Here is an 11,652-nt window from a genome sequence, read left to right on the forward strand (position 1 = left end):
CTGGGATCTGTTCCACTGCAGCCAGATGAGATAACAGCCCTGGAAAACTTTGTTGTTGTTGTCCCCCTAAACTGGGATCTCCCCCCCAAGCAGACCCGGGCTCCACTCGGGACAGACGGAGCAGGCACGGCCAGGCTGGAAGTGTTTGATGTAGGATCATGGAATGGTCACTGAGGTGGGATAAGATTTCCAAGCTGAGGGCATTCTGGGTGTGCAGGGCATCATCTGCCCCTGGTGCCTGTGAGGATTCACCCCTGGAGAGGCTCTGGCCCGGGAGAGATCCCTGGCCCAGGAAAGGTCCCTGGCCCATGACGTGTGTGTTTAGATCCCAGGGTAACCACCATCCATGGAAATCAGTAATTAAACCAACACAAACCAAATCATTGTTCTTTATTAAGGTGCAAAAATAGATTCCCCCTGAGCCCTGAGACCATGCAAACGCCTCATCACTGACCCATCCGTGATTTTACCAGCTCAGGAAATGAACCATGGAGCCCATGGATGAGTGACCCCCCATCCCTGCAGCATCCCTGCTCCCTGGCTGGGACTACACATTTCCCAGTGACCTTGACACGCTCCTCTGGCCTGAGCAGCGCTTTTAATCGGGATCCTGCCCTTCCTGGTGTCCTGCCTGCTCTGGGAACAGACTTGGAGTCTCCAGCCAGGCGCTGCTGCCTCCGGGCCAGCCAAGCGGCGGCTGCAGCCGGCGAGGTTTGGGCTCGGGGCTGCAGCCTCCCGGAGGATAAATCCTCGCTCCCGGCTGTTCCCGGGGCTGCCGTGTCCCCGTCCTCGCCAGAGATGGCAGCACGTCCCCAGGCAGGAGGAGCCAGGAGCCCACGGGTGTTCTCCACCCCAGGCTGGTCCCGTGGGCACCCCATTTTTCAGTGCCTCAACACAGAATCACAGAATGGTGAGGTTGGAAGAGACCTCTGAGATCACTGAGTCCAACCCATGCCCTGACACCTCAACCAGACCATAGCACCCAGTGCCATGTCCAGTGTTTTTTTAAACACATCCAGAGCTGGTGATTCCACCCCCTCCCTGGGAAGAGCATTCCAGGGCTTCATTATTCTTTCTGTGAATTTTTTTTTCCTAAAACACGTACAGTTTGGGGCTTCAGGAGTTATGTGGAAGCTTAGATCCCCTCCTTACTCAGTCTGGAAACGATCAAAATAAGAGGGAAATATAAACTAAATAAGAATTGAAATGAAAAATCCCGACAACGCGCGGGCTGGTTGTAAATATCGCTGAACAGGAACCGAGAAAGCTCAGGGAGGTGCAGCTGAGGAGGGGAGAGCTGCTGAGGATCCCTCCCTGATCCATCCTCCCCCCGGGCTCCTGCAGTGCTCAGTCATTCCCCGGGGGACCCCTCCGTGCCAGCCCAGCCGTTCCCAAGGGCCGGACCTGGCGCTTAATGGAGGCGATAGAGAGGCGATAAAGATGTGATAAAGAGGCGATAAAGATGTGATAAAGATGTGATAAAGAGGCGCTGCTCAGCTCGGGGTGCCGCTCCACGCCAGCGATGCTCTCTGGGCGGCTCTGCTATGTCCCTGTCACCCTCCAGCACTGCCAGCTGTCCTGTCCCACGCTGTCACTGCTGCCACCAGCATCACCTCTCCCCTCATCTCGCTCCTTTCCTGGACATAAATCACTCTCAGGGTGTTGGGTTCGGCTTTTTTTTTAATTTCAGCTCACGAAATCCAGGCACAACTTCAAGCTCATTTCCCGACAAATTGTTTCGCTCTCGCAGAGAGCCCATTTTTTATTTTATTGCCTCCTGCATTTTTCAGCCGTTCTGCAGGCGGGGAGACGCGTGCCTGGGCAGGCAGCGGTGCCAGGGCTGCCAGCAGCCCCAGCCAGCCCAGGAGCGGCTCCCTCTGGGTTTTAACCCCTGCACCCAGCTCCTGGGACGGGATGGGAAGACAAGGCACCAAAACCTGGCCCAGGGCTCAGCCCTGCTCGGCCAGGATGGGGAGTGGGGCTGCTGGAAGCTCTGGAGCACGAGGTAAGGGGTGGGAAGGTTTGGAAAGAGAAGTGTTGGGTGGAATTGTTAAACACAAGTGAGGATGGGGGTTTGGTTCAAAAGGGATCAGCTCCACTCACCATAAACAGGTTTGGTTGAAAAGGGATTAAATTTGCTCACCATAAGCAGGAGGGCTGGATTCCTCCGTGTCCCTGGTGCCAGAGCCACCCTTTAAAATCCACTGAGGATGGAGCAGGATCCCAACACCCTCCCCAGCCACAGGCAGCAAACTCCAGAGGCTGAGCCCCCTCTATGAAGCTCATCAAACTTTCCTATGGGCCCAGAGAGTTTTCTCCAACTGGGCCAAGCCTGGAAATCTTCTTTTAGGAAAACAATGACAACAAACCTTGAGAGGATGTATGAGGGGCTGGAGTGTGACCAGGGAAGGGTCTGGAGCATCAGGGGCAGCTGAGGGAGCTGAGAAGGGGCTGAGCCTGGAGAAAAGGAGGCTCAGGGGGGACCTGGTGGCTCTGCACAGCTCCTGCCAGGAGGGGACAGCTGGGGATGTCGGGCTGTGCTCCCAAGGAACAGGGACAGGGCAAGGAGAAACAGCCACAAGTTGTACCAGGAGAGGTTTAGATTGGATATTGGAGAAAATTTCTCTGCCCAGGGCAGTCCCCATCCCTGGAGGGATTTAAAAACTGTGAGGATGTGGCACTTGGGGACATGGGTCAGTGGTAGTCTTGGCAGTGCTGGGGAATGGTTGGACTCAATGTCTTCGAGGACTTTTCCAACTTAAATAATTCTAGGATTTGATATGGCCCTCGCTGGAGGCAGGACACGAGCTAAACATGGAAGCAAGGGGAAGAAAACAAACCCTTCCCAAGGCAGGACAGATTGTACCAAGCAGCCTGTTCTTGGTTTCCAGCACACAAGGGGGAATGAAAAAAAAAAACAAAAGCCCAGCAATTTTCCTATTATTGCAGAAAAATCCCATCAGAGACAACTGTCAGTGGAGAAGCCTGAAGCCCCAGAAGGGTATTTAAGGCTCCATTAGGCTGCCAGGAAAATGAGCTCCAGAAGAAGCCAAAACCCCTTCCTGAGCTGTGACACGGAATGCCAGAAAGGAGTGGGAGGCTGGGAAAAGCCTTGGAGCACCCTACAGGGCGCCTGCTGCTCGGAAAAGGGCTCTGGATGGGCACTCTGCCGCTGCCTGGATGGATCAGGGCAGGATCCAGCCTCAGCTGAGTTTGTGGGAGGCACAAAGGAGGGCTGAGGATGCCAGGGTGCCACCCAACCCTCTGGGATCAGAGGGGATGGCTCCCACCAACAGATGTGTCCCTGTGCTTGGGTGCTCTGCTGGATCAGGACTGGAAGCAGGGCTGGAAGAGCTCCTGGGATGTGTTTTCCTGGCTCACCTGCGGTGAGGTGTTCTGGGTTGGCTTAAACATCATCATCCCCTCTGTCCCACCCATTGACCTGACCATGGGAACAGAGCTGGGGCCGTGGCTTTGCCACCTCACCCTCAGCTCGTCCTCCCCAGCACTCTGAAGAGTCCTTTGAGCTGTGTGAGAGGGGAAAGCAAAGCCAGGCCTGGGAGTGGCCCCTGGGAGCTGGAGGTGCTGTCACAAACCGCAGCTCCCCCGGCCCTGGAGTTTGCTGTGCCCCATGTTTCCTCTGCGAAGTTCCTGTTACAAAAGAGTGGTTTCTAAAATAACAGCCAAAGACACCGGTGTGGCTGCAACCTGCTGTGTCCCTGCTGGAGGCAGCCCTGCCTCGGTCTTTCACTGAGGTGCAGGGAGTAAATTGAAAATTAAATTGTTACAGCTGTTGGGACAGCCCCAGGGCCACGGGAGGGAAAAGATTTTTTTATTCTGGAAGTTACCTGTGAAGCACCAACTGCTGAAATAAAGGCAGCTTTATTTCAGTGAGGGCTGGTGTCCTGAAGGATGGAGGGGGCATCTGAGGCCACTGGGATGGAGCATGTGGGTTTCCCAGCCCTGGATGTGTTCCAGCTTGGAGCAGCCTGGGGTAGTGGGAGCTGCCCATGGCAGAGAGCGGGACTGGATGGGCTTTAAGGTCATGGCCAGGCAAGGCTGCACCCCCTTGGGGACTTCTGATGGCATGTACGAGAGGGGCACAATGGGGACATGGCCTGGTGCCAGCCACGGGGCAGGGAGTTCTCCCTGGGCTCCTCTGGAGCAATGGGAGTTTCCCTGCACAGCCTGGGCTCAGCTGGGCTCAGGGGGCTCTGGGGTTCTGGAGTCAGCACCGGGGCCAGCTGTGCCTTGGGGCTCTCAGGCCAGACTGGAGCTGGCCCAGGGCACCACCGGGAGTCTCTGACCACCGAGGGTCTCCTGGAAGGGCACTGGGATTCCTGGATTAGCACCGGGACAGAGCGGGACTCCATGCTGCAGGAGCCACACCGGGACTGCCGGAGCCGCGCCGGGATCGGCCCTGAGAGCTGCTCCCGGTCTGGCACGGGAAGTGCCCGTGCCCGGGGCTCTTGAAGCCACACCGGGCTCCTGAACCGGCACTGGGGCTCCTGGACCGGCACCGGGGCTCCTGGACCGACATCAGGGCTCCTGGAGCGGCACCGGGGCTCCTGGACCGACACGGTGCCGATCGTAAGAGACGCTCCCGGTCGGGCTGCGGGGTCGGTCGTGCCGGACCCGGGGCTGGGTTCCACCGGGGACCGTCCCAGCGATCCCGGGGCTGCCCCAGCACTCCCGGCCCGGTACTGAGGCTCTCGGACCGCACCGGGACTGACAGCGTCCGGCGCTCTCAGACCGGTACCGAGACCATCGGACCGCACCGGCACTGACCGTGTCCAGAGCTTCCACACCGGTACCGGGACTCTCAGACCCGCACCGGGACTGCCCGTGTCCAGGGCTCTCAGACCAGTACCGGGACTGGCCCTGTCCGGAGCTCTCAGACCGGTACTGGGACTCTCAGACCCGCACCGGGACTGCCCGTGTCCGGGGCTCTCAGACCGGTACCGGGACTCTCAGACCGGTACCGGGACTGGCCGTGTCTGAGGCTCTCAGACCAGTACCGGGACTCTCAGACCCGCACCGGGACTGCCCGTGTCCGAGGCTCCCAGAACGGTGCCGGAACTGGCCGTGTCCGAGGCTCTCAGACCGGTACCGGGACTGCCCGTGTCCGAGGCTCCCAGAACGGTGCCGGGACTCTCGGTCCGGCCAGGGTCGTTCCGTGCGCGTTCCCCGCCTCCGCTCCGTCCATCCCTGCGAGCGCTGGCCCGGGGGGGCCCGGGGCGGTGCCGGGAGCCCGGGGCGGTGCAGGGGGCGGCGGGCGGGGCGGTGCCGTCGGGGCGGGCGGCGCCGGTGCCGGTGCCGGGGGCGGCAGCGCAGTCGGGCGTGCGGCGGCGGCGGCGCGGGATGAACGGGACGGGCCGGGCGTACGGGAGCGACGGGACAGCGCTGCCGGCCGGGGCTCGCCCGCTGGTCAGCGCCCTGATGTTCTCGGCCGGGCTCCTGGGCAACCTCCTGGCGCTGGGGCTGCTCCTGCGCCGCCGCGGAGCCCGGCAGCGCCCGCCCGCGCTGTTCCACGTCCTGGTGCTGGCGCTGGTGGTCACCGACCTGCTGGGCACCTGCTCCGTCAGCCCCTTGGTGCTCGCTTCCTACCACCGCAACCTCACCCTGACCAGCCTGGCCCGCGGAGGGCACATCTGCCTCTACTTCGGCTTCGCCATGAGCTTCTTCGGCCTCGCCACCATGCTCATCCTCTTCACCATGGCGCTGGAGCGCTGCCTGGCCCTGGGGCAGCCGTACTTCTACGAGCGCTTCCTGAGCCCCCGCACGGGCCTGGTGGCCCTGCCGGCCATCTACACCTTCTCGGCCGCCTTCTGCTCGCTGCCGCTGCTGGGCTTCGGGCGCTACGTGCAGTACTGCCCCGGCACCTGGTGCTTCATCCAGATGCACCTGGAGTCGCCCCGCAGCGACGGGAAGGTGGCGGGGCTGAACGTCACCTTCTCGCTGCTCTACGCCACGCTGCTCCTCTTCCTCATCCTCGCCGTGCTGCTCTGCAACCTGAGCGTCATCGTCAACCTGGCCCGCATGCACCGCCGCGGGCAGAGGAGCCGCAGGGTGGCCGCCCCCGAGCAGCCCCGCGGGGCCGGCGGCTGCGGCCGGCGCATGTTCTCCATGGCCGAGGAGATCGACCACCTCCTGCTGCTCTCCATCATGACCATCACCTTCGTCATCTGCTCCCTGCCCTTCACGGTGAGTGTCGCCGGTTGTCCTCTCTCCCCAGCACTCACATTTCTCTCCTGGCCTTTGCAAAGCATCCCCCAACTCTGCTGGCCAGACCTCGAGGGTTGGGGTTAAAGCTTGGGAGAGTCCAGCTCAGCCATGAGCCTGGCAATGTGCACATCCCTGGGGAGTGGGGGAATCACTCCCTGTGCCCCCAGGGCCAGGAGGAGGATGGGGGGGCAGGAGGATGGTCTGACAGGAGAATGGTCTGACAGGAGGGTCGTCTGACAGGAGGATGGTCTGACAGGAGAATGGTCTGACAGGAGGGTCATCTGACAGGAGAATGGGGTGGCGGGAGGATGATGTGGCAGGAGCAGAGGTGCCCTCCCACCCCACAGAGGCTCCAAGGCCAGGCCATGTGGCTCAGGCAGGGTCTCCTGGGCCACACATCATCCCTGAGATTCCCAGGATCCAGGAACTCATGGTGGAGGTGTGAGGAATGGCAAAACAACCAATTACACTTCTAGAGAGGGGATGAAGGAGCTGCCCCGGGCTGGAAGCAGTGGATATCCATGCTAAATTATCCCAAATTTCTGAGGATGGAGCTGGAGATGTGGGAGGCTGCACCCACCTCGCTGTCAGACAGAGGTTTCTGCTCCTCTGCATCAGCACTGAGGCGCTGGCACAGAGATGGGAGATTTCTGGGAACAGAGATCTGGCACAGCAGCCACAGCACGTGTCATCCCAAGGGACATCCCCACATCCCATGCCCCATCCCTGCACGAGGCTTCCAGCAGAAATCCAGGATCAAAACAGGCAAGTGAAGGAGTGGAGAGAGCGAGTGCCCTGCCTCTGTCTGGGCTCTCCCCTCCCAAGGCCACTTTTCATCCATCCAGGTGCTTTTCCACCAGGAGCATGGATGGCTCCAGAGCCAGGGTGTGTGAGCCCTCAGGGCAGGAGGTCAGTTGGTCCCTTTAGAAGTGACCCCACCAAGGCTGGGAGCACAGTCAGTGCTAATTTCACACTCTTGGTGTTAAATAGACTCTACCTTCCCTTCATGCTCCCTTGCTTTTCCTAAGGGAAAAGGAAATAACCACAGGATACAGCCGAGCCGGGGTTTTAGAACAAAGAAATAATGTCCAGATGCTGATGAGCATCCCAGGGGCCTCAACGCCCTGAGAGACTCCAGCTCCTGACCATGAACCCACAGATGATGGGCAGCTCTTCCCGTGTCCCAGAAAAGCCCTGGGCTGGCTCTGTGGTCAGTAGGAGCGGAACCCCCGGGTGGGGACACGTGGGCAGGGTGCTGGGGGCAGAGGGGCTGGGAAAGCAGCCCTGGCCGGAATCCCATGGGCCCTGTGGTGGCAGATATGGCCTTATCCAGAGCCAGCTTCCCTTTTCCCACCGCCCCCCTCCCCTGTGGGGCCACGCTTTGGCAGCGGCTCAAACCCAGCTGCCTCCTTGGGGTGACACTTTCTCTCCTGCCCCCGGCTGCCCACAGCTCCCCCCAGGAGGGGCACACAAACCCCTCAGGCCACCAAATTCCTTCCCAAAACCCACCAGAGCCTGGAATGCTGCCAGCGTGCGTGTGCCATCCCGGGGTGGTACCCGGCGGATGCCGGGCAGGGCAGGGATGCTCCTGCCGCCCGGCCCCATCCCTGCGCGTCCCCAGCCCGGAGCGAGGGGGTGGCGAGTGACCCGAATGAGTAAGGAGTGCTGAGTCACCCTTCCAGGAAGCCCCGCGGGCTGGGATGAGTCGGCAGTCGCAGGAAGGACCGGCGGGGTCCGGCCCGGCGGCGCTCATCCTCTCGGTGTCCCACGGTCCTTGCTGCCGTGTGGTCTCAAGGTGAGAGACACCACTTCCTCCGGCAGCCCTGCACGAAGCAGAGCTTGCACTCAAAGTTCATTTAAACCCACAGAGTCGGCAAATTTGCTGTGACAGCCCAAATCGCCCCAAAAGAGCTGCCTGGGGGGGCAGATCTTGGGAGATCAAACTCGGAATTATTTCTCCCTGTGATTTGTCCCTGGTTGAGGGAGGTGATTGTGGGACCCCTCTGCAGTGCTGTGTCCAGCTCTGGGGTCCCTCCAGCACAGCAAAGACCTGGAGCTGTTGGAGTGAGTCCAGAGGAGGCACCAAGTTGATTGCAGGGATGGAGCAGCTCTGCTGGAACAATTGGGATTGTGCACCCTGGAAAAGAGAAGGATTTAGGGTCACCTAATTATGACCTTCCAGTACCTGAAAGGAACTATAGGGAAGATGGAGAGAGACTCTTTACAGAGGCCTGGAGTGACAGGAGCGAGGAGAAATGATTCAGAGAGGACAGAGAGGAGGTTTAGATGGGATATTGGGAACAATTTCTTTATTTGTGAGGGTGGTGAGGCCCTGATACAGGGAAACTGTGGCTGGAAGGGTTCCAGACCAGGTTGGATGCACCTTGTCCAGGCAGCACTGACAGAAGCAGAGCACACAGCCTGGAGCAGCACCAAGGGAAATATAGGCTGGATAGCAGGAAAAAGTTTTTTACAGAAAAGGTGATAAAGTTTTGGAATTATCTGCCCAGGGAGGTGGTGGAGTCCCCATCCCTGGGTGTGTTTAACAAAGCCTGGATGTGGCACTGGGTGCCAGGGGTGAGTTGAGCTGTTGGGGCTGGGTTGGATTCCATCATCCTGAAGGACTTTCCCAACCCAGTGATTCTGTGATTCTATGAATTCTGTGAATTCTGCCATTCTTTGAATTCTGTCATTCTGTGAATTCTGCCATTCTTTGAATTCTGTCATTCTGTGAATTCTGCCATTCTTTGAATTCTGTCATTCTGTGAATTCTGCCATTCTGTGAATTCTGTCATTCTGTGAATTCCGTCATGCTGTCATGCTGTGAATTCTGTGATTCTCTGCATTCTTGTCATTCTGTGAATTCTGGGAATTCTGCCATTCTGTCATTCTGTGAATTCTGTGAATTCTGTAATTCTGGGAATTCTGTCATTCTGTGAATTCTGTCATTCTGTGAATTCTCTCATGCTTTCATGCTGTGAATTCTGTGATTCTCTGCATTCTTGTCATTCTGTGAATTCTGGGAATTCTGTCATTCTGGGAATTCTGCCATTCTGCCATTCTGTGAATTCTGTGAATTCTGTGAATTCTGTGAATTCTGTGAATTCTGTCATGCTTTCATGCTGTGAATTCTGTGATTCTCTGCATTCTTGTAATTCTGGGAATTCTGTCATTCTGTGAATTCTGTCATTCTGTCACTCTGTGAATTCTGTCATTCTGTGAATTCTGTCATTCTGGGAATTCTGGGAATTCTGTCATTGTGTGAATTCTGTAAATTCTGGGAATTCTGTCATTCTGTAAATTCTGCTATTCTGTCATTCTGTGAATTCTGTGAATTCCGTCATTCTATGAATTCTGTCATTCTGTCATTCTGTGAATTCTCTCATGCTTTCATGCTGTGAATTCTGTGATTCTCTGCATTCTTGTCATTCTGGGAATTCTGTCATTCTGGGAATTCTGCCATTCTATGAATTCTGTCATTCTGGGAATTCTGGGAATTCTGTCATTCTGTGAATTCTGCCATTCTGTCATTCTGGGGATTCTGGGAATTCTGCCATTCTGTGAATTCTGTCATTCTGGGAATTCTGTCATTCTATGAATTCTGCCATTCTGTCATTCTGTGAATTCTGTCATTCTGTCACTCTGTGAATTCCATCATGCTGTGAATTCTGTGGACGTGGCTCGTATAAACCCAGCCCAGCCCAACATCCAGAGTGCGAATCGAGGCCGTTTCTAACCTCCTCCCCACGCCTGCTTTGGCAGATCCGTGCCTACGTGAACAAGTTCAGCGAGGCAGAGGGCGACCACGAGTGGGACCTGCTGGCCCTGCGCTTCCTGTCCATCAACTCCATCGTGGATCCCTGGGTCTTCGCCATCCTGCGCCCGTCCGTGCTGCGCCTGATGCGCTCCGTGCTCTGCTGCCAGGTCACCCCCACGGCCCCCCACGGCCACGCCATGTCCTCTGCTGTCACAAAGCTGCCAGCACGGCCACACCTCTGTGGGCAGTAGGGCCGGCAGGATCCTGCCTCCTGATGGGCAGTGCTGGGCCCCTCGGCTTGGGAAGGAATGCTGGAGAGCATCCGGAGGAGGCGACGAGGCGGGAGAGGGGCTGGGAACACAAACCCCAGGGAGCTGGGGGTGCTCAGCCTGGAGAAAAGGAGACTCAGGGCTGCCCTCATCACCCTGCACAGCTCCTGAAAGGTGCCTGTGCTCAGCTGGGCTCTTTCTCCAGCAGCACTGACACAACCAGAGCACACAGCTTGGAGCAGCACTAAGGGAAATTCAGGTTGGATATCAGGAAAAGTTTTTCACAGAAAGGTGATAAAGTTGTGGAATGTTCTGCCCAGGGAGGTGGTGGAGTCACCCTCCCACAAAGCCTGGATGTGGCACTGGGTGCCAGGATTTAGCTGAGGGGTTGGGGCTGGGTTGGACTCGATGACCTTGAAGGTCTCTCCCAACCCAGAGATTCTGGGAATTCTGTGGAGCTCTGCCTTAGGGACCATCCGGTGCCTGCTGCAGCCTGGGCCAGCTGGGGGTGGCTCAGGTGTCACCTGGGAAGTCACTGTGGCCTCTCACAGGGACAAAAGTGCAGCAGGACAGGGTTGGAAGGGCTGGTGAAGCCTGGAGGGTTTTGTTGTAACCCCACGGCTGGGGGGTGTTGGGAAGCAGAGGTTCCTGCTGGTCTCAGTGGGGTTTGGGGATGCAGGCAGGGCTGCAGCTCCTGGAGATGGGGCTGGGTGGCTGCAAACACCCATCTGGGCCCTGAGATCCATAAGGATTGGGAGGGAGAGGAAGGGAGCAGCGTGTCCTTAAAAAATCCCCATTGTTTTAGGCTGGTTGCCTGAAGAAATGCACTTTTTCAGGGCCAAGTCTGTCTGTCTGTCTGTCTGTCTGTCTGTGCCACACCCCTGAGATTTTAGGCACTGGTGGGTCCCTGAGGGGCACCAAAGTACTAAAAAAGCCAAATTTTGGTACTTCCCTGGTGCTGTGATGGAGCAGAGCAGCCTCTCCTCAGCACCCATTTGGAAATTCCCTTTGGAAGAGCCAACAAAGGGAATCAAGAGCCTGACCAGGGAATGGTCACAGCCATGAGCTTCACCCACGTCCAGGGTGGTGCTGCTGGTGGGGTTTGGGTTTGTCCTTTATTGGGACAAATGTTTATTTAAAATAAAACCCCAAAAAAATCAATAAAAGCAAAAAAACCATGCAGGTTTTGAAGTTGGGCAGCATCCTTCAACACCTCTATTTTGTTTTCTGGGATTCCTCTGGCTCTTTGGGACCCCAGGATGGTTCCCACTGGGATGAGGAGCATCCAACTCCACATCCCAAGGCCACCACTGCCATTAGGAATTTTCTTGTGGCTCCCATTTGAGCTCCATCCCAGTGACATCTGTGCAATTCCCAGCGTGGAGTCTCATTTGGGAGCTG

The 11,652-nt window shown here is 57.5% G+C and overlaps 1 protein-coding gene across 1 annotated transcript; it reads left to right on the forward strand.

The window, feature by feature from the left end:
• Window positions 1–5,361: 5,361 nt before the first annotated feature.
• Window positions 5,362–10,233, forward strand: PTGER2 (prostaglandin E receptor 2; the record flags this gene model as incomplete). Its single annotated transcript, XM_084207803.1, has 2 exons — window positions 5,362–6,204; window positions 9,988–10,233. 2 exons carry the CDS (start codon window positions 5,362–5,364, stop codon window positions 10,231–10,233), a joined length of 1,089 nt encoding a protein of 362 aa, XP_084063929.1.
• Between the last annotated feature and the right edge of the window lie 1,419 nt (window positions 10,234–11,652).

This window comes from Fringilla coelebs, assembly GCF_963513975.1.
Source record: "Fringilla coelebs genome assembly, chromosome: 6".
Classification (NCBI taxonomy): Eukaryota; Metazoa; Chordata; class Aves; order Passeriformes; family Fringillidae; genus Fringilla; species Fringilla coelebs.